Source organism: Vanacampus margaritifer, chromosome 1 (genome assembly GCF_051991255.1).
Source record: "Vanacampus margaritifer isolate UIUO_Vmar chromosome 1, RoL_Vmar_1.0, whole genome shotgun sequence".
Lineage (NCBI taxonomy): Eukaryota > Metazoa > Chordata > Actinopteri > Syngnathiformes > Syngnathidae > Vanacampus > Vanacampus margaritifer.
The window spans coordinates 52,208,616-52,232,665 of record NC_135432.1 but is presented as its reverse complement, the minus strand read 5'-3'; the positions used below and the strand labels follow the sequence as shown (position 1 = coordinate 52,232,665).

Below are 24,050 nucleotides of genomic sequence, written 5' to 3'. Positions count from 1 at the left end.
GATCTACTGGTAGATCATTACGATTCCTTGTACATCTATAGATTGAAGCAAAAATCTTTGTCAATCAAATCATTTTGAATCCAAAAAAAATCGTTCTTAACTCTTTGACTGCCAGACGTTTTCAGAAACGGGTTGTCGCCAGTGCCAGCCGATTTAAGCATTTTGAATGATCTTTCAAGGTCCACAGAAAATGTTGTGTTTGGACTATGGAAACACACATACTACCAAATTAAAGAACTCTCATCTTTCATCAGAAAAAAAAGTTTGTTTCTACCTTATTCTGTTTTTCAGTAATCAACAATAGAAAATGGTTAGTTTCACCGAAATGCTCTGTTTTGAAACAAAAAACGGAGAAAACAAGGTTTTTGTGAAACTATATTATTTCATGCACTCTAGTGAATTGTACACTTCTTTTTGTCCATGAATGATGCCACAAACACCTAAATAGTGCTTTACTTCTGTAAAACGCTTTCACCAACAATGAAAAAGTGTTTTTTGATTGCAAAATACGTTTATTTCCATTCAACAGTGTAACAATTTGACAAAACAATTTCGCAAACTATTTACAAATGTGTGCAACTGTGGTACTACTTACAATTATGTGGATGTTTCAAATACAGTTTTTCTTTTTGTAACGCTCTCCTGCGTGCAAGGAGACGCCGCTGGACTCGCACAACACTTTACTTTCACTTTGTCTGTTTCGCGTGCAGACGTTACACTTTCTTGACGGCCTTTTTTTCCGGGGAATAAATAGCAAGTAGCAGACTGTACACACTCCTCCGATGAATATGCATTGGACTCGGGGTACTCTTCGTCGTCCGATTGAACGTCCGCCTGAGCGTTGTGCTCCGTGTTTTCCGGTGTTAGCATCGCTCGCCCGTGAACCTTTATAACATCGTCATAGCCGCCGCGTCAGCGCTTCCAACTTCGGCGTCAACCTCGGAGTCACCATGATCATCATCGATGATGATCATCGTCGTCATCAATGTGCTTTTTATCGTTGGTCGATGTCTTTGAAAAAAACGGCTCGACCGTGAGCTGCTTGCAAGCGGCCGCCATTATGGCTTCTTTTTCAGCCATTGTCCCCTCAACACTCTAGCCCCGCCTCACGTCTTCTACTGACGCCCACCCAATCTTGTCAAAAGAGAGTCATCGCTGCCCTCTAGGGGCCAAAAATAGTCATTAGGCTCACTAGACCTGCTTGAAACTTTCACCACAGCTGCGGAAGGCTTGCCTGCACCCGTTTCAAAAATAAATAAATAAATAATTGGATGACGTCTTTTAACGTCATTGGCGGCCCTCCGTAGGTTTTTACTTGACGTCTTTTAACGTCAGTGGCAGTGAAAGAGTTAATCAAAAATTGATTCTGAATCGAATCGCACCCCCAAAAATTGGAATCGAATCGAATCTTGAGACATTTAAAGATTCCCACCCCTAGCGCCTACAGCCCCTCCGACCACCACCAAACATTCGCACCTTCCATACACCAGTGTGAGTAGCACTGGAGGCAATGTGTGTGAAGCGCCTTGCCCAAGGACACAACGACACATGACTTGGGGAGAGCAGGGATTGAACAGCCGACCTTCTGGTCGCTGAACGACTGTCTCTACACCCTGAGCCACGGCCGCCACAGCTTAGTGCCGTTCAGTCTTTCTGCCGGTGTTTTGGCCGAGACAAAAGGTTTTTGACAAAATCGAAATGTTCATGACAGCATTTCCAGAATGCCTTGCAATACTGAAGACAATAAACATTCTGCAAGCTTTGCAAAATAGGGGCGGACGGACGGACGGACGGATCCATTTTTTAGATATGCTTATCAGTACCATTCCATGAATTTCTGTGGAAAATCTCATTCATTTGAAATATTGCCAACGGTGTGGACTGTCTTAAATTCTTGAGTTGAGTGTGTCTTAATGACCCACTCTGGCCCAAAACAGTGCACTGGTCTGACTGAGTGACAGTGAGTCAGGCGGGCAAGCGAAGTTTCATTGTTTGCTATTTTCTGCAGTCGGGCTTTGCGAGGCGCTCCGTCCTCTGCAGCATTATGGAATGTAAAGCCAGAAATCCCCAAAGCTTTGCTCATTTGCACAGCGAGATTGGCCCCAAGATAGTTGTTGAAAGGACGACACTGTCACTTCCAGCAGTCAACCGCCTCAGGGGATACTGTTACAAACTTCTTTTCAATTTGAATCTGAGAATAACTGTCCAAGATTTTTGATTATTTTTAAAGTTTTAAAAAACGGCTTTATGTGCCATAACGGTGATGACATTCCCTTGTGATTTGCTACTGCGCTTATAGCCTAGTTTAATAGGAAGCGATTCACTTTCCTTTCTTTTCTTTGGTCCTTTATCTAAATTTTTACTAAAATTTGTTTAAAAAAAATATTGATGATGCACACTTGACACACAAGTTATTACACACGACATGAAATAAAAATGAAACCAATAATAAAACTAAAATAAATACCAGGTTTGTATGGGCGTATTTTTCGGTATGCGGAAAGAAGCAGAAGCACTTGTTGAAAACCCATAAATACACATAAACATGCAAATTCAGAATTCAGACCCTGAAGCGCAGAAGTGAGGCAGACACATCACGACCAACCAGTCGCTCCTCGATCAGGGATACTTAGTCAGTTTCTGGGGTTGGTGAAGGACTCTGGTTGGTGGCCCGGTGGGTGGTGGGTGGTGTCTGGTCGGTGCTGGATTTCACTTTCCTTTCTTTGGTCCTTCCTCGGGTCTCCTGACGGCCTCACGGCTCTGGCTGGGTTCTGAAGTGTTCGGTTTAGGTGAACGGTATGGGAAAAGAGGAAGAAAAAAAAAGGAAGCTATTCTTCACGGGTCCAATAGCAACTTGGGTTGGTGGGAGAAAAAAAGTCGACCAACTCAAAAATTGGTCAACATAAAAATAGCTGCCTGGAAACTGTTTTCATTTATTTTAAAACCATATTTGTGGCACCTGGAACCAATGTTTGGCCACTTTCTTGTTTCTGCATGGACATTTGTAGCTGCAAACGCGCTTTTCCAGCGACAAATGTAAATTTGCCTAGCTTTTGTGGTTGCTTTCGACTGAAAAGGCAGATATTGGAGACTTGAACACGCGTGCGTGACAACGAGCCGGCAGCTGCTTCGGTGGCTGCTCGCTAGATGGCTGCTAGAGGTAACAACCTCAACACAGATTTAAAGTGATGGTTTTTAGGGCTGGGAACCTCCGGGTACCTCACGATACGATGCGATATGCGATACAAGGCTCACGATAACGATTATCTCACGATATGGCGATACAGTGATTAGCGATTTATCGGTCAGGTAATAAATCCACGATCATTTTTACGTTAAAACTACTCAAGACATAAATTGATGTTTTTTTCAATCAGAAAATAGTTTATTTTTGTACCATCACTGAAACAAAATATATAAAACTGGTGTTTTCTTCACAGTGAGTACTTGAGTGTATTTTTTATTTTAGTTTCTTACAAATACAACGGTCTTTTTAACAGAGACCATTTTCTGTGAACAAATGTGTGTCTTTCTTAAACACTACTTTTCAGTTACATAGTGAATTGTTTCATTTGATAAACTTTGACGATTTTTTGTTGTAACATTGCAAAAGTAAATAAATAAAACTACTTAAATATTCAATCAATATTAATATTCCTCAGAAATTGTGTACTTCAAAAAGTCGAACCATAGAATATGTTTTAAAATGTTAACGTATGCAAAACTGAGTCAGTTGCCTGGCAAATAATAAAATGTCTTACACAAGTAAAAGTAAACTCATGAGTCTTCTTCGCCTGAAGACTTCCATACATTTCCCCGCCACTCTTATGAGGCGCTCCCCCTAGTGGCCTGACAAGTAATTGCTCAATAAGTAATGAACAATGGAGCCGTTATAGTGGCTGTATATTAACCACAAATATCAGGATACTTCCGTAGGTGTATCGATAATCTATCGGGAGACAAAGTATCACGATTTATCACGATATCGATATATCGTCTCACTCCTAATGGTTTTTGTGGTGTTTGTTGCTTTCAAGTAAATTAACACTAAACAAACTTAATCTTCATCACAGTACACGCTCGGTGCATGTTCAAGCTAACCTATCTTAGTTTGCAGTCTGTATGTAACCCACAATCCATAATGTAACCCATTAGTATATGACCTGATATACAGAGAACAAAACATGCTCATCTGCCGTAATGAGCAAAGAATGGAAACATCATTCTTCTACAGTATGTCACAAGATGTAAGGATTAGCAATTTACCAAACCCTTACTAAATACAAACATGCTAAAGATTGGGTTCACTGAGATAAGATGTTGTTTAAAGCAGTGTTTATCAACCTTTTTTTCAGCCTTTTTTTCATTGACAAAATCTCGAGGCACACCACCCATATATAAAAAAAAAATAAAATAATCCAGACTAAACTAAACCGGCTATAGCGTTTAATTTTTTTTTTTTTCAAACGCTTATATTATATCTATATATCACTGAACAACAAGTTCACATAACCTGGAAAAGCGCAAATAATATCTTAAAATCAAAAGTGCAAATTTTCTCACAGGTGCATTGTGCACATTATAATCAAACTATATAAAGAAAAGATATTGCCAATGCTAAGAAATATAAAGTACTACTAGTAGTAGTATAAGAACTACTACTTAAATTCCTCCTCAAAATCGTCAGCTTCCACTTGATCCCTGTGAAAAACATACTTTTGTACACTTTAAATTAACAGAGTATGGTGATACAACTTTAGTTTATAACTCTACACATTAAAAGACTTGTTTAATGATTGATTTAGGTCAGAAAACTGTCCAACTCCATGCTTGAATGTTCACATACAAATGTTATACAATTGCCCACCGTTTCTCACTTGGTGCTCCCGACAGACCTCGACTCTATCCCCTCCGTCAGTGGGATTTGCCAAGACTGCATATTTCTTTCAACACTTTTCAAGTGTTTAGCACTCGTGAAATCAGAAAAATTCCATTGTTGGCGCTATTAATTACACTAGGCGTAGTAGGCGAGTGTGTCGCTAAGACTTACCAGACTCGGTATATTTTCTTTATCACTGTTATGGTGCTTGTGGAGTCGCGATGTTTATGGTTCTTGGTGGACAAGAATTGTCAACAAATCGCTCCTCAGGGCGGCCATTTTTCAGTAAATCTCTACCGTTATTTTGGTTAATGTCATTCTTGTCAAAGTTGTCAAACCCGCAATGGAAAGCGAGATGTGGACTGTTTGCTAAAATGCTAAGGAAGGAACACGCGTTCGTCACGTCGTGACACACTTCCCGCGGCACCTCCAAAATAAATATCACTACACAGTTCAGCTGTCAAGACACTTTTATTGTGACGAGGTCTGACAACAACAGTGCCTCTAACTGTGTATAATTGACATTTTCAGAGCAAGAAGCACAACGTCAATTGTAAGATTACTAGGAGCCTTAAAACTAATAAATAAATTGTAACGCAACGCATTTCACATACAACAACGATAATGGCGTTTCAAATATGGGAAGAGTAATTAGTTAGATTAGTTAGTTTATGAAAAAAGAACGGCGTTAGTTTAACCACCAGGTTAAAAACTAATTTTGTGGTCGACTTATTAGCAGAGTTAGCAGAGATCAACAGTTGGTTGTTGTGCTGTATGAACAAAATCTTTGTTTTGGTTTCAATGAGATCTCTCTCTCTCGCTCTTTCTCTCTATCTCTATCTCTATCTCTCTCGACTTATTTATTTTCCGACTCATACAGGCTCAGTAGTTTTCTCCCATTCTCTGATGTTCTTGTTTAACTATTAATGAGTCACACAGTCCCGGACTGGCACAGTCTGCGGTGAAGTGTACTTGGGCATGTGTCACAGAGCTAAACCTCTTTCTTGACCACAAACAGAAAAGGAGGAGAATTTCACACATGGTGCTCAGATGTAGGATTGGGCACCGTCCAGCTTTTCTCATTGTTTGGGTCTAGGCAAGTACGTAAAGAAACATCTTGTAAAGTTGCTCATCCACATGAAGTTGAGCAAGATAGTGACCCATATGTGAAATTTATTTACTAAGCGGTTGGGATAATTGATGGATGGATGAACTGAACTGAACATTAACTTTTTGAATGTAGTGACACCAGTTCTTTTATTTTTGTTGTTGATTGAAAACATTTGGCTTTGATGTCAATGTGCAACTAGCATCATTTGAAGCGGAACACCAAACCTTTGAAATGTTGGAACTGCTAGACTAAAAACTGATTTAAGTGAATAACGCTGAAAGAAGGCATATAATCTGTCCTAATCTGATATCAAAAAAAAAAAAAAACTGTATCGGATTATAGATGTCTGCATCTAAAATGTCCCTTATTAAGACTTATATACAAGCAGTCTTATGTAACCCAAACGTTTTGAATAAATGGCCATGTTTTCTCATACCTACTGTTAACTATTGGTCTTTGTTTGAATAATATTACCTTTGTTTTATACACACCCTTGCTGTATTACATCTTTACACACAAAAATTAATTTTAAAATTGAACAGCTTCTCAACCTTCTTTCATACCATGAATATGATTTTCAGTTGAAAATCCGGAGTGAGACCCGACTCTCACAGTGGCGAGTATGAAGCAGCGTGACTGAATGCTGATGATGCGTGTAAACAAACACGCAAAAAAAAACGATTGCATCTATTTTTGTTGTCAATTGATGAGATATTAATAAATATTGTGACAGGCGTGCATACACATTTAGGAAGCCATTCTCTATGAAATGTGCCTAAACGCAGCATAATTTTAGGTTTAGAAATGCTTAGGGGTTTTCGCATAGATGTCACGCTGTCATGACAGACTAATTTTGACAAAAATGGATTTTGATGGAGCACAAGATTTTTTAAATTCACATATTTTGATCACAGCATTTCTCTGCATGCTCCTAAATCATGGCACATATGGTAAATGTTTGTATGTAAAGGTTGTGTTGTGATTTGGTGGAACAAAAAAAGAAATTACATCTGTGCTCAATTTTTTGCCAAGTATAAATGACAGCTTATGGCCTTCAAGACGTGCGTTAAATCGGCGCTGCTTGAACCTGCATTTAGTTCCTGCATGCCTTTTATCCCTCAGAGCTGGAGGCTGCTGGTAGGTGGGACAGCTGTCTCAGCATGCCCGGAAAGTGCACTCTGCATCTTGGGCCTGTCGTCTTGTTTTTCTGAGGGTGGTGCTCCTCTTCACCCTGCAGTGATCCATGCTTTTTCCACACTGGACCCTCACCACCAGTTACAATAAATTTGACAGATGGGCATTTATTAGATTCCCTAATCCGCCTAAAGATGCAATGCATGGTTGTGGTTTTGCTTTATAAAAATAATAATAAATCAGTCGTCACAGGGATTGGCAACTTTAGAAATTCATTCTCTCAAGAAACACCTAACCATTGAAGGGTCCAAATGAAGCATGAAAAAGTTGGTGCACTCTGATTAAATCCTTATGTGTAGGGGCTGGGCTGAACATATCAGTAGATTTTGTTACGGTATTTGGCCCAAATTATTACAGAAATTATTGAGAGCAAAAACACAGAAACTTATTTATTTAGCTTTCCTTCTGACAGTGTCGTCAAAACTGTAAAAAAGTAAAAACCTTGCCACAGTTTGGCTTTAGGCCCTGATGCTAGTTAGCTAGCCATTGATGCTAGCTAGCTAGCTAGCTCCCCAGCAGGTAAATGAGCACCATGGGAGCTAGCTAGGGTTTTTACTTTCTGGACCTGGATTTGCCACTTCTGAAACTGAACCTTATCATATTTATAAAATATGAATCATAATTATGGAGAAAGCACTTGTAGTATTGCACTTTGCAGGTGTGGTGATGCTTTCTTTATTTTTCATCATGGCTGCTTTCACTTTGCTTTTTGTAAATTGCTGAGGTGAAGGTCAAGTGACGTATGGTCTGTATCTTTATAACCTTGATGGTCATATCTCATGTGTGGGTTTAAAAAAAGAAACTATACAGAGGTTGAATAACAGTATGAAGGACTTCAGCTTTTTGTCTTTTTGTTTTGTAATCTGAGCTGCTGTGATTAGTGTCATTTCAGGCTTTGGTGTTGTCAGACTCATCATGCATCCTTTTTCAATTAAGGATGCAGCAAGAGTGACGCTGCAGTTCTCTGACCGCTTTTGACAATGATCTGTGCTTTGCTTATTATCTTCGGGGCAAGAGTTATATAAATGTACCCTAATGATGAGGACCTTGACAAATGCATTCTCGTGAGATGAGTAATGTGCTCGCTTATCCTTGATGATCATAACATGACCGGTCACTGTGAGCATCATCTCCTGCAGATGTCTGCTGTCATCTTTGTGTACTTTGACAAGGACGCTTTATTACTGAATGCTTTTTAGTATTTTCATTTCAAATCATTATGTGAGTGTAATTTATGTTTTCTTTTGCTCTGCAGGGACTTAAGATTCAACAAAATCAAGGATTTACAACCGGGATCTTTTAGCCGATTAAAGAACCTCAACACACTGTAAGTTTTTGTCTTTATTTTGTCTGAACAAATGTCATGTTGTGCAATCATTTAATGTTTATAAAGAAAAACTATTAAACCTGAAAGGCTGTAATTCTTAACTTTGTTTTGCTGCTACTTTCACATCTGTAAGTCAGGAACAATTTTGCTCAAACTATCATTAATAACTGAATTAGAGACTGACCGATAACCGATATTTGAACTCCATAAACAACAAACAAATGCCAATCTTGACTCTGTTCTAATGTCTTAAAGCATGTTTATTGATAAAATTTTTCAGACTTTTCAAAATGTAGAATTCGTATTTATTATTTTTATTATTTTAGACAATTGACATCCTTTTTATATTTCTAACAAAACAATCAAGGAGCTCCCAAGATTATCAGTACATCTTAAGTTAAATGGAAACTTGAGCAAGTAAATACCATAACTCTCTATAGTTTTCTACAGTAAATGTATTTCCCCAAAATTTAAAAATACCCCATGTCTTAAACTTTCACATTTCTTTGTTTTAATGTTGAACAAAAACAAATGGTTCAGAAGGTTCCCAAGGTCAGTAGCATCTCTTATAAAGTTAACTGAAAATTAAAATAAATAGCTCCTTTAGATTAAAAAGGTTTTAGATTTAATTTATATTGGGCGTCAGATTAAAAAAAAAAAAAAAGACCAATACCGATATTCATCAAAATGCCCAATATCGGTCTATCCCTAAATTTAATGATATTTGTATAAGTGGAGACTTTCATCATGTTAATGAGCAAGCAATAATTTAAGCAATAATTTATTTCTGTAAATTACTGCAATTGTTTTTGCATTTTTAAATAATAAATTCTACAACATTACAAGGAAATCACAATATCCCATCACTGGTGAGTAGGGTTGTTAAAAAAAAATCTATTTGGCAATATATTGCGATATTACAGCGCGCAATTCTCGTATCGATTCAATATGCAGCCGAATCAATTTTCGAAGATCAATTTTCAAGTAAATATTCAACAACATGTCTTGATTAGGGTTAGGGTTCACACTTAAAGCATGGAATAATGTTATATTAATGGAAGATTAAGCCTTAAAATTAGATTTCGATGCTGTTCAAACATGAAACAGATTGCAACCTGTTTGTTAAATACGGTGGCTCACAGTTATAAGCCTGAAGTACATTTTCATACAAATCTTACAGTGCACATGTACAAGTTTACTGATTATCCATCCATCCATCCATTTTCTTTACCGCTTGTCCTCACAAGGGTCGCGGGGGTTGCTGGAGCCTATCCCAGCTGGCTTCGGGCAGTAGGCGGGGTACACCCTGAACTGGTTGCCAGTCAATTGCAGGGAAGTTTGCTGATTAGTATTTTAATAATTTGAGTTAAAAAAAAATCTCAATAATTGACTTATAGATTTGTATCTTGATGTGACCTATGAATCGTTATACAGATGGAATTGCAAGGTACTCGGCAATTCACACCCCTACTGGTGAGCTAGATAACGACTAAAATGTACCTTCTATGTGCCTCTTGGTTGATTTTATTGGTGAATTGGCACTGTAATGTACAGGTGTGTCATGCAGACTCACGCAACATAGGGGAAATAGCTATCAAAATATGACCTGCAGTGCCCTTCAAAATTAAATTCTAACTGAGGGTTCTACTTCATCCAAGCCAAATTATATACTGAATACATCCTCCAGTTGAAACATACTGCACATTTTTTTTTTTTTTGCAGCCTCCTCAACAACAATCATATACGAAGAATCTCACGGGGAGCATTTGAAGATCTTGAAAACCTCAAATATCTGTAAGTTGTCCTGATGTCAGTTTTTTTTTTTTCTTCTTTCTAGGTCACGTAATGAGTGTTGAGACAGGTTGGCCAAAAAAAAAAACAAGCCAAACTTGCAATTAAGGGGAGATAAATGACTGCCAGACCGCTTAGCGAGCAAAAACATTAAAAACAAAACTCTCCCTTTGTCAATCACTGCACAAGACATAGGTTTTAGGGGGAGGAGGTAGTGTTGGGGTAGGGGAGGTTTTTTTTGTCTTTTGTTTTTTTGTCAGCTCAAAATTGGATTGCTTGTCATGTTATAACTCTGAGTACCTCTAATCTATGCATTGAATCAATGCATTTAAAAAAACAAAAACAATTATTCTTACTGTGTGATACTACTCCCTCTAAATAGTCATATTTCCATTGATATAATTGGTGGTGCAACCGCAACGGCTCATTTTTGATTCATGATCCAGAAGGATCAACACCATACGTTCAGATTGAAAAAAACATGATCAGTCCACATTCACTATATTAGCAGCAGAGGAAGTCAAAAACCCTTGTGGATCAATTAAGTCGCATATATGGGGCTATTTTGGAAACCAGTTAACTGTTAACTGTTAACTGATATTAGTCTTCTGAAGTATTCTTGAGCTCATGGGACACAATGATACTGTTGTTGTTGTTTTTAATGCAGTGCCACCTGGGGGGTCAAAGGTCAAGGGCAGTCAATGCTGGTTGTTGGCCTATCCACTCAATGGCAGAGATTCTCCTGATTCGCTAAATCTTTTAAAGAGATTATTGACCGTAGTTAAAGAAATCCCTAAAATCCTTGCAATTGTCCGTCCGTCCGTCCATCCGTCCGTCCGTCTTCTTCCGCTTATCCGGGGTCGGGTCGCGGGGGCAGCAGCTTTAGCAGGGAAGCCCAGACTTCCCTCTCCCCAGCCACTTCAGCCAGCTCATCCGACGGGACCCCAAGGCGTTCCCAGGACAGCCGAGAGACATAGTCTCTCCAGCGTGTCCTGGGTCGTCCCCGGGGCCTCCTGCCGGTAGGACATGCCCGGAACACCTCCCCGGGAGGCGTCCAGGAGGCATCCGAACCAGATGCCCGAGCCACCTCAACTGGTTCCTCTAAACGTGGAGGAGCAGCGACTCGACGCTGAGTCCCTCTCGGATGACCGAGCTTCTCACCCTATCTCTAAGGGAGAGCCCGGCTACCCTGCGGAGGAAACTCATTTCGGCCGCTTGTATCCGGGATCTTGTTCTTTCGGTCACGACCCACAGCTCGTGACCATAGGTGAGGGCAGGAACGTAGATCAACCGGTAAATCAAGAGCTTTGCCTTTCGGCTCAGCTCCTTCTTCACCACGACGAACCGATACAGCGTCCGCATCATTGCAGACGCTGCACCGATCCGCCTGTCGATCTCCCGCTCTAACCTACCCTCACTCGTGAACAAGACCCCAAGATACTTGAACTCCAGTGAGAGCTGGAGGTCATGGCTTGAAGAAGCCAACAGCACCACATCATCTGCAAAAAGCAGAGATGCAATGCTGAGGCCACCAAACCGGACCCCCTCAACGCCTAGAAATTCTGTCCATAAAAGTTATGAACAGAATCGGTGACAAAGGGCAACCTTGGCGGAGTCCAACCCTCACAGGAAACAAATTCGACTTACTGCCGGCAATGCGGACCAGACTCTGACATCGGTCGTACAGGGACCGAATAGCCCGTATCAGGGGGCTCGGTAACCCATACTCCCGAAGCACCCCCCACAGAACTCCCCGGGGGACACGGTCAAACGCCTTCTCCAAGTCCGCAAAGCACATGTGGACTGGTTGGGCGAATTCCCACGCACCCTCGAGGACCCTGCTGAGGGTGTAGAGCTGGTCCACTGTTCCACGGCCGGGACGAAAACCACACTGCTCCTCCTGGATCCAAGATTCGACCTCCCGACGGACCCTCCTCTCCAGCACCCCTGAATAGACCTTACCTGGGAGGCTGAGGAGTGTGATCCCTCTAAAGTTGGAACACACCCTCCGGTCCCCCTTCTTAAAAAGGGGAACCACCACCCCGGTCTGCCAATCCAGAGGCACCGTCCCCGATGTCCACGCGATGCTGCAGAGACGTGTCAACCACGACAGCCCCACAACATCCAGAGCCTTTAAGAACTCCGGGCGGATCTCATCCACCCCCGAGGCCCTGCCACAGAGAAGCTTTCCAACCACCTCGGCGACTTCGACCCCAGAGATAGGGTAGCCCACCTCAGAGTCCCCAGACCCTGCTTCCTCAAAGGAAGGCGTGTTGGTGGAATTGAGGAGGTCTTCGAAGTACTATCCCTACCGGTTCACGACGTCCCGAGTCGAGGTCAACAGCACCCCGTCTCCACTATACACAGTGTTAACGGTGCACTGCTTTCCTCTCCTGAGACGCCGGTTGGTGGACCAGAATTTCCTCGAAGTCGTCCGGAAGTCGTTTTCCATGGCCTCACCGAACTCCTCCCATGTCCGAGTTCTTGCCTCAGCGACCACCAAAGCCGCATTCCGCTTGGCCAGCCGGTACCCGTCAGCAGCCTCCGGAGTCCCACAGGCCAAAAAGGCCCGATAGGACTCCTTCTTCAGCTTGACGGCATCCCTTACCGCTGGTGTCCACCAGCGGGTTCGAGGATTGCCGCCACGACAGGCACCAACCACCTTACGGCCACAGCTCCGATCGGCCGCCTCAACAATTGAAGCGCGGAACATGGTCCACTCGGACTCAATGTCCCCCGCCTCCCCCGGGACAATGGAGAAGCTCTGCCGGAGATGGGTGTTGAAACTCTTTCTGACAGGGGGTTCTGCCAGACGTTCCCAGCAGACCCTCACAGTACGTTTGGGCCTGCCTGGTCGGACCGGCATCTTACCCCGCCATCGGAGCCAACACACCACCAGGTGGTGATCAGTTGACAGCTCCGCCCCTCTCTTAACCCAAGTGTCCAACACATACGGCCGCAAGTCCGATGACATGACTACAAAGTCGATCATCGAACTACGGCCTAGGGCAGAGGTGGGCATCGAGGGCCGCAGTCCTGCAGGTTTTGCGTGTTGCCCTTCTCCAACACAGCTGATATATGATCAGCTCATCAGCAAGCTCTGCATAAGCCTGATAACGATCCTGTTGATTGGAATCAGCTTGTGTTGGAAGTGAGAAACCTACAAAACCTGCAGGACTCCGGCCCTCGAGGACCGAGATTGCCCACCTCTGGCCTAGGGTGTCCTGGTGCCAGGTGCACATATGGACACTCTTGTGCTTGAACATGGTGTTCGTTATGGACAGTCCGTGGCGAGTACAGAAGTCCAATAACAAAACACCACTCGGGTTTCGATCGGGGGGGCCATTCCTCCCAATCACGCCCCTCCAGGTCTCACTGTTATTACCCACGTGAGCGTTGAAGTCCCCCAGTAGAACGAGGGAGTCCCCAGGGGGTGCGCTCTCCAGCACACCCTCCAAGGACTCCAGAAAGGGTGGGTACTCTGAGCTGCTGTTCGGTGCATAAGCACAAACAACAGTCATGACCCGTCTCCCCACCCGAAGGCGGGGTAAACTCCAACGTACAGGCAGCTAGCTGGGGGGCAATGAGTATGCCCACATCTGCTCTGCGCCTCTCACCGTGGGCACCTCCAGAGTGGAAGAGGGTCCAGCCCCTCTCGAGAGGATTGGTACCAGAACCCAAGCCGTGTGTGGAGGTGAGTCCGACTATATCTAGTCGGAACTTCTCAGCCTCGCACACCAGCTCGAGCTCCTTCCCTGTCAGAGAGGTGACATTCCATGTCCCCAGAGCTAGCTTCAGTAGCCGGGGGTCAGACCGCCAAGGCCCCCGCCTTTGGCTGCCACCCAACTCACTGCGCACCTGACCCCTTTGGCCCCTTCCACCGGTGGTGAGCCCATGGGAAGGGGGACCCACGTTGCCTTTTCGGGCTGTGCCCGGCCGGTCCCCATGGGTATAGGCCCGGCCACCAGACGCTCGCCTTTGAGCCCCACCTCCAGGCCTAGCTCCAGAGGGGGGCCCCGGTGACCCGCGTCCGGGCAAGGGAAACAAAGATCCAAGGTTTGTGTTCATCATTGGGGTCGTTTGAGCCATGCTTTGTCTGGTCCCTCACCTAGGACCTGTTTGCCTTGGGTGGCCCTACCAGGGGCATGAAGCCCCGGCCAACATAGCTCCCAGGCTCATTGGGACACGCAAACCCCTCCACCACGATAAGGTGATGACTCACCTTGCAATTGTATGTTTAAAATTGTTGCTTTTAAACAGTTGGACTATACTAAGTGGTGAACCTTCACCCCACACATGCTTGTGAAAAAACTGAGAGCTTCGGGGATGCTCCTTTTTTTTTACCCAGTCATGACACTTTCCAACTAACATTTCCATTCACCTGTGGAATGTTCCCAACAGGTGTTTGTTTGTTTGTTTGTTTTTTTAGCATTCCTCAACTTTTTCAGTCTTTTGTTTCACCTGTCCCAGCTTTTTGGTCAAATCTTGCTGGCATCAAATTCAAAACGAGTGAATATTTGCAAAAATACAGTAAAGTCGATTAGTTTGAACATTACATATCTTATCTAATGTATTCTGTTGAATATAGATTAAAAAAGATTTGCAAATCATTGAATTCAGTTTTTATTAAAGTTTTACAGAACATCCCAACTTCATTAGAAATGAGGTTTGTACGTGAGGGTTATACAAGCAAATTAGCTGGTTATGTTGGTTCCGTGGTTTCCATATGTTGTTATGTACCTATTGTATTGCAAATTATTTAGCAGAACCCAAAGACGCCGGAGACTTGAGAGTCGATCCCATTTTCATTACAAAATCATTGTCATTGGCGTAGCAGAGCAGATATGCTGCAGGTCTGCTCTTTTGACATGTTGTGACTTGACAGTTTTACATTTAATTGTGTGTTACTGTGCGCACAACATACATTTAGTATGATGTCAGTATTGCAACATTTACATTTCTGTGTAATTTATTTAAAAAAAAAAATAATAATAATATACATACTAGGCTCCAGGATAACGTATTTTACAAGGAGAACAGTAGCCACTAGCTGAAAATTTTAGGGGTGTTGGAATATAATTAATGCACACTGTAAAATGACCTGCAAAGTAAATAGTCACAGTTCCCTCCATTTTCACTGTATGACCTATAAATACAGTACATGCAGTAACTACAATGTTTTCAATTCATGTTTTACTTTGCAACATATACCTTAAGCTAAGTCATTCGTCTTAAATACTAAAAATGTATAATGTTGAGAATGGCAATGCAAGTATTATCAGCAGATTTTGCACTTTTGCGCATGTTGTGGGTATCAGCATCAGAATTTGCAGTTGACTTGAATTAGTCTTTGCCTGACTTCGGTGCAGGCACTGTGGTTCAGTTCCCATTCAGAGTGAGTCTAAATGTGAGAGTAAACGGTTGTCAGTCTCTATACTGTATGTGCTCTGTGACTGACTGGCGATGAGTCCAGGATGTGTCTCCTCTGCCACACAACCGTAGGTCTGACATTAAGCCTTTTTGGTGGCAGGCTTGTCAGAAGGAGTACTGGCCCTAAATTTTCACAATTTAAAAGTTTTAGTGATTATTTCATATTTAGCGTTTATATATTGTAACATTGTGTTTATGGCTATGAGTGTGTATAACCTTAGAAAAAAATCAAGCATTAAAATTGCACACATTCAAATATTGCTAATATAGCACAGACATTTCAACAATGCAAAAGCACAATGTTGTTGTTGGTGTTTTTTTTTTTTCAAATATAAAGTGGTCCAACAGTAACAGTGCCATAAAGTATTTGGTGTTGTTGCACGTCGTCCTAAAACTTCTGTGATGAATAAAGTTTTCTTTTGCACGCAATTGCTGTCCGTGTAATTTTGGACGTAGTAATCTGGTGATAAACCGTCACTTTAAGCGCTGCCCTTGTTCCATTCTGTGGTCCTGCTGCCGCTTGTATGAATCTAAGGCTAGCTGCAGTCAGGCTAACAAAAGCTAGCGACATGAGGCTAACCCCCGATTCATGTCCCTTTGGGTCAAGCCCAACTGTATGCCCAGGTGCCGTTTTTTTTTTTCTTGCGTCATCACATCTGCCTTAAACGGCAGTGCATATCAGTTTTCCAGGTCTCCAGACTAGGGCCCGAGTGTACAGCCCTTCTGTATGGACAATATGCCACGGAGGAGGCGGGACTTCCGACTTCCGGGTTGTCACCCATCAACTTTGTTTCCGTTTCCGGTTTGCGACGTGTTGGCCGCGTCCCAGTACTTGTCCCTCTCGGTTGCGCATTCTCGTCGACGTGTGCGGGACTGCGAGTGTGAAGTGTCTGTCTCAGTGTCTGAAGCATTTCAGATAGCCGAGATGGGGGCGCAAGGGGTTTCATTCAGAAGTTTCTAACTAACCCCAAACGCCAAGTATTTCCTTTGTATTGGTAGTTTGTTCATACATGCATTTACATAGCTTGTGTAATTTAAGTTATGCTTCTTGAAGTTAAATTAAGTTAGCAGAAATGACTGGCCTCTAAATGTAGGAAAAGTGTCACCCTCTAGCTAATATATTGGATCAATAGGCTTAAGTGGTTTAAAGGAACGTTTCACACTGCAGCTCAATGGCGTTCCAACGTGCCAGTGCTTGTTCTGTCCCACCATCCAGTACGTCTTCACACTTTTAATTAAATGCTGTAGCTATTTACAAGCTCTTTTAATGACAGGTTGTCTCTTTTTAAAGCAGAGTTTATTTAAAACCTGCACCATTGTTCTGACCCTTGTGATTACTAGTGTAGAGTGTTTTCTCAGTGTCCAACCCTACCTACAGTTCAATGGTTCAGTCAGTGGCTGTCCAGCCTCACCTTGTCACTTCTTTAAATTCAGTCTCCCCTTCAGCGTTTATGCCCACTTCATAACAGGTCAAATCGAGGTTGCGTAGCATGAGCCTGACAACATTTAATGTATATGAACATTTTGAAATTACATTGTGCCATGCTTGTGCAGCACCTCTCACCTTACTCTTTAGTCATTTTAGCATATTAGGACATTTTGATAATTCTGTGCTTCCAAGTTTGTATGACAAGTTTGGAGAAGTCTCTTTTCTGTTCATGCATGACCTTGCTGCAGCGTACAAAGTGAGGTCCATAAAAGGTGTGATTGGATGAGTTTGGTGGAGAAGAACCCATCAATCACATTTGGGTTGAACGAGAACATCTCTCTCTGCCAACATCGGTGACCACTTGTGCTCTTCTGGATGAATGGACAATAATTCCCAGACACACACTGTTGTATAGTAGAAGTCTTCTTGAAGAGTGCATGCTGTTACAGCTGCAAACTTAATATTTTGATATTGTCAATGTTTTTTAAATACTGTTATCTATAGGAATCTGTTGAAAATACAGTGCATCAAATTGCTAGTTGTGAGTTCAATATCTCAGTTTTATGCAACATTATCTCCCGTTTGATCCACACTGTACTGAAATCTGATAGCAGTGACACAGACACGCTTTAGAAATGACGCAAGAATGCAATGAATAAAGGGTGTTTATTTTTCCATGCGCTGCATCACATGTGCAGCAAAGGAGCTTGATATCTATTGCTGTGGGTGCGATGATGGAAAGGGCAAAACAGACAGGACATGAAAGACAGCTGCAAGACGTTGCTTTCCTTGTATCACATTTCTTTTGGCATGTAAAATGGAGGAGGAAACATTTACACGGTAAGAGGGTGTTCTGTCGCAGCAAAGCTAAGATGGAGTCCAAGGAATTTATGACATTAATACAATTTTTTTCTTCTTTTTATTTTTAAACCACTTTTTGAAAGTTTCAAAATTGTTTATATGTACATTAGGGGAGTGCCCCAAAAAATTATTCTCATAAGAATCGTGATTCTCATTTACGATTCAAAATCGATTTTAAATGTCCCAAAATCGATTTTATTAAAATTATTTTATAGCGCCTTGCCCTTGTTTGTGTGTCCCTTTATTGGGAGCGCTGTTCTTGGTGTACCCGATTTGGCCACTTTGGAGCAGTGTGATTCCGCACTTTCTGATACACTGTTAAGTTGTAGCCACATTAGAGAGTAGAAGGAAAAAGTTATGATCAAGTTGCTTCTCTGTATACATTCCTGAAGCGTTTTGTATGAATTATTTTGCCATTCCTTTGAGTGATAAAAGTGGCGCGAGTAGCGCGCTAATTAGCATTAGCAAGTCAGACTGGAGTAGATCATGACGATTCTTTGCACATCTATAAATTGAAGCAGAAATCATTCTCAATCAAATCATTTTGGATCAAAAATCGTTTAATTGAATCGCAGACCCAAAAATCAGAATCAAATCGAATCGTGAGACAGTCAAAGATTCCCATCCCTAATGTACATACATACACTTTTTTTTACTGTGTCCAATTCTCCAATTCTACTGCCTGAAGTAATGTGCGTGGTATTAAATGTGGTTTCTTGTCTTGTAAATGGTGTGCCGCTGTAATCTTTGTTACATTTGTATCCTTAACATGAACACGCATAGTGATTATTCAGTGGAGTGTGCACTGTATCTAATTGCGCTGTGGTCTGTTGCTAAAGAGAGAACATACGGTGAAAGAAGTAGATTAGCAGCTGTTTAGTTGATTTGCTGCAACGCACTCCCAAGTACGTTTGCCAATTGAAAACAGCCATAGCCGCCCTCATCTGCTATAGTGCATAAGGCCAACCTCACTTCAGAACTTCAACCTTTTATTTTGTCTTCCCACTTTCTTAACCGCCAGGCGGTATTGAGATGATGCAGATTTCTGAGTGTGATACTAATGTGACTGGTTATCTTTCCTTTCAGCTATTTGTACAAGAATGAAATCCAATCAATTGACAGACAAGCATTTAAGGGGCTTGTCTCCCTTGAGCAACTGTAAGTGACCGATTTTTTTCGTCACCTTTTCCATTGTGCTACCTATTGTTGCTCCTACTGTCTCTCCATTCCCGCTACCCCCCGAAACAGCTGCTACCAACATGTCATGAAGAATAGAAAGTACAACATGGTCATGAGTTAGTTCATGCCATGACTATGCACGGCCTTTCGCAAGTATCGTGGTAGCATTATTGCTCATTTGTCAGTTCACTCCTCCACCATGCATGCCGTGTGTGCAGCCACCCTTGTGTACCACGCTTGACACCCTTTGACCTTTTTTTTGCATGGCTCACATGTCCTTTAAACTGGAGGACAGATCTGTAGTTACACCCCAACCCCCCATGCTTGTAGCATGATTTTTACACTGCTGATAGCGTCGTCATAATGCCGAGCTGGAGTGTTTCTCTTGCTATTCTCGCTTTTACTGTTGTTTGCTGTCCAAATTTCTGACAATCTTTTAGAACATTTTTGTTGTCGGTGTCAAAATGTGACCGCCAATCAAATTTTCAAAAACACACTTCAATAGATTTATAATTGTAATTGTTGAATTGTATGTGGTTGATTATGAATTTCCTCAGCAAATGAGACTCACTGTAATCTGTGACTTCACTCGCATTAATGCAGAACAAATGGCTAATTCACTAAATCCAATTCCAACACCAGGCTCACTGCCCGACAGATGCTTTGAATTTCGCAACAATATGAGGTATTATTGCTAAGTGACAAGTTCAGAACCAGCTTGCATGCATCGAAAGAGTTTGACTACATCCCACAAGGCAACATAAATATGCCAATACTTGACCTCACATGCTTCTTCTGAGGGAATGACCTGATTCGAAGGCAGATTGCACTCACATTCCTACATGGCCCGCCAGTACCGATTTCATCTGAGCTGAGCATGACCCCACATCCTAAATGTGGGTTAAATATGGACCAGAAATTAGAATGCAATGTAAACCAGAGTATTAAAAAAAATGTAATGCAATTTAGTGTCATGGTGTTGGCTGCTTGTCCTAAAAGTGGGATTTAATTCAGCAAACGTTGAATAAAGTGAGGTGTGTTTTTCCCCTTTAAGACAAGTTTTGAGCAGCATATGGCAATATTACATTATTTTCTGCATAATCTGTGTTTGTTGGCTTCAAGACCTGCTATTTCGCTTGCTTTCCTTTTTAAATGTGCATATATAGCCAATTGAGCGTCTGCATTTTTTAACATTAGTTAAATTTCATAGTTTTCTTTTTTATTTAGTTTTCTATTTGTTGCTTCTTCTAATCTCCTCTGCCATATTAATGTAATGTGTTGTAGATATAACATGCAATGCCATCCTTGCATTAATCTAAATTGCTCACTAAAGTGTCATTGATTATGAATTGCCAGCAATGAAAGAAACGACAGAGAGTACTTACCTTGCTTTGAATTTGTAATTTAGCCAAACAGATACTAATAATGAATTATCCTTTGTCTATAATTTGTTCTTCTTCAGGTACCTCCACTTCAACAACATTGACTCATTGGAACCAGAATCATTCAGTCACCTACCAAAGCTTGAACGACTGTAAGTCCACTGACATCTGTTAATGATCAACTGACAAACATTGATACATAAATAGTATAATTCGCAGATGATCTTGTGTAGTCTTCTTCTACCCGTTGGTCATAAAGGAGGTTTTGACACTGTCCCACGCTGTCAGGATCAACTGGCAAACATTAGCAATAGTTGTTCTTGTAAACGTTTGAGTGAATGGTTGCATAGTGAAGCCGTGATGGGGGTTATGAGTTACAAATGCCAGAACACATACAAAAAAATGGGGAAAATCTCAAATGTGAAAAAATATTGGCGGCTGTGGGGGAATCGGCAAATATGTGAATCTATAGGTGCCGAACTATGAATATGCAGGGATCGACTACGCTTAAGTTTTAAGTTGCAATATCACCAGTCACTACTAGATGGCAGACATGACGTAGTTGCACTTAGAATGGGTTTTCTACTGCTGTATGGTACAACATGAAAAGGCCTAATTGTTTTTGCGGATTTGGAATGATATGCAGGACAAAATAGCACCTCAATAATATTAACATTTTGAGTGAATTAATTTTTGTGGAAAAATTTACAAAATGAGTTCTTCCACTTCATATTGGTTTCTTATTCAGCTGTTTTGTGCTGTCCCTGAATGGTAATTTAAAAAAAATAAAACATATATATATATATATATATATATATATATATATATATACACTAGTATGTGGTTATTTTGTTTGCTTCAACCCCTTTTTTTGTTGGGTTAGGAATCGGATAGCGGATCTTTAACACATGGTATAGTCAAAGAGGTATTATCAAAAACAAAATATGTTGAGAGCACGTATTTTACACATATGCACATATTTTTTCTATATTTCAAATAGCACTTAAGCACTTCTGTTATACACCTGGGTAAGATGTTCAAGTATGTTCAAGCTAGCAAACACAAACCGTGATGAGAGAAGACCGCCGGAGTTGAGTCGTAGCTAATATTTCGCCCTGTCAGAGCTGTGAGTTGATGCAAGTGTTCTTTCACTCTGTCTGCAGTATATTTGTTCAACAGCTGTCAGGAAATATTGCGAGACCAATTATTTTGCTGCTTCCAAAAATATTCTCTTTGGTACAATCAGCCTGGGAAAAACGAGAGTAGCGGAAGAGGAAGAGATTACAACATGCAAGTTAAACTCCTGGATTAGGCTGATGACTGAGACCACATCCTGGCTCCATCAACTGAACTGAACCACAACTTGAAGCAAAATGTTCATTGGTTAGGAGAACCCTTCTCAAATTTGATTTAATAAGGTTAACTTCATTAAGTACACCTTATTTTAAACAAATTTAAAATCCATTTCTCACTTTATGGACAGCCCAAACACGTTATTGTGATTAATGTTGCCTTTGTGGAATATGACTTAAAGCTGCTCAATGCAGGAAATTTATGAAAAATGAAACTGCACACTACCCTCTTCAAGTGCACAAAGCGCAAATGACATCACATCTGCAGACAAAGGGCGGGAAATTTAAACCCAAATCCAGCCTGAAAACTATTGGCCAGAGGCCTGCAGGAGTACCCGTTATGAACAGCTAAGGTGAAGATGTTTGAGTCATAAATGGTCAAATAAACAGGCTATTGTAAAGATATTTTTTGGGGCGAATTTCTCCAAGATGACTTGACTTGACTTGACATTGAGCCGCTTGAACCAAAATGCAGCCATTTTTATCCATCTCAGGGGGCGGCCATTTTGCCACTTGCTGTCGACTGAATATGACATCACAGTTGTTCAGGGCTCAGGCAACGACCAATCACAGCTCACCTGTTTTCTGAACCTAAGCTGTGATTAGTTTGTTACCTGAGACCTGAGCAAATGTGATGTAGAATATATAGGAGACAAAAAAGAAGTTGTTTTATGAATCATATATACATTTTAAACTAATCGGCTGTTTAAATGCTTATCATTTTTATTTTTCTGCCGAATCTCATAATCGGTCTCGGCCTCAAATCCATGTCAGTCGGACCCCTGTAAAAACAATCTCCATACAAAAAATTTTGACTAAAAGGTGCATTTTCAAGCCTTTCTCAAAAGCTTAGATGGTCAGGGAGAGCATCCCACAGACTGGGAGGGGTGAAGCGGAAGACTATGTATCAAGTACAAAGTGTCGAAATTTAAGATGAACTTGTGCAGGTGTACCTAATGAAGTGACCAATGTGACCAGACCTGTAAGAGTGCAGATGTGTACTCATCACCTTAGCCTTTCAAATGTATTACCAGAAGTTTGTTAAATACCTTTCAATGACCCCATTTATGGGCTGGCTGCTGCCAGCTTTATTCACACTCAGAACAGCAGTACCCAAAAAATATGATGGAATAAGGCAAATATTTCTGTGGTACACAGTCTGTGCGTCATGCCTAAAAACTCCAAGTCTAAATTGTGTTGGAAAATCTCATAAATATCTTCAAAGATCACGAGTAATCTTTTGAAAGTCTGGGGTATGCTGCATTTATTTAGACTCATAAATTTGCTTGTGTCTCTCCTTCAGGTTCTTGCACAACAACAGAATCACCCAGCTGGTCCCGGGAACCTTCTCAAATCTACAGGCCATGAAACGACTGTAAGTGGAAAAGCTCCATGTCAACCTCTAAAACAGCCGTGTGGGATTGCGTGTCTGGATCCATGTCCAACCATGCCACCCAGTCAAAAGCTGGTCTTGCTAATCAGTTCCAGTAAATGCCACCACAGTGTTCTTGCTGTTTTGTTTTTTTGGGAACAAGACGATTTCTCTCACAAGGCTCACAACACTTTCTTGGCAAAATCTGTATGACTTATTTAAGTCAGCTGCAGAACGGGAAAAAAAAAAACGAAATACTGTGTTTCATGTGTATAAGAAGAGAACACCTATGCCTCACCTTATCTGACTGATTCCCGTCTCAGTAATAGATTGGTCATTTTAAAAATGGCTGTGAATCACAAGTCTTTATCACATGTTTGAAATTGTTTCTTTTAAGTGAGGCTTCGCACAGGTGACAATGTATTTTTAATCCACTGTTTACGGAAATAGCACGGGTTCAAAATAGACTATGGAGTTGCTACAGTATGTAATGGTACAATAGTTTAGAATAGGTGTCATTACAATTCTAATCAAATGCTATTGCCATTGTAAGTGATGTGTGCTTAAGTGGACGACAGTGGAATGTTGTTGGACTATCCATCTCTTGTTATGGTACGTCTGTGCTGCTTTATGTTGCAGTTCTAAAAAGTGCGCAAGATACTAAAATCATAATTGCTGTTGAGTGTATTGTGTTCATCACGTACATTGAATAGTTTGGCTTCTTTATTTTTTGATAGTTAATA

The 24,050-nt window shown here is 41.4% G+C and overlaps 1 protein-coding gene across 2 annotated transcripts in view; it reads left to right on the top strand.

Moving 5' to 3' along the window:
• pxdn (peroxidasin) overlaps positions 1–24,050 on the top strand; it is a 57,344-nt gene that overhangs the window by 5,745 nt on the left and 27,549 nt on the right. The window contains exons 2-6 of one of the 2 annotated variants that reach the window (XM_077584596.1): positions 8,440–8,511; positions 10,234–10,305; positions 19,109–19,180; positions 20,664–20,735; positions 23,239–23,310. In XM_077584596.1, coding sequence (XP_077440722.1) covers positions 8,440–8,511; positions 10,234–10,305; positions 19,109–19,180; positions 20,664–20,735; positions 23,239–23,310 — 360 coding nt within the window. The remainder of the gene's footprint in view (positions 1–8,439; positions 8,512–10,233; positions 10,306–19,108; positions 19,181–20,663; positions 20,736–23,238; positions 23,311–24,050) is intronic. The other variant, XM_077584681.1, reaches the window with a different exon arrangement.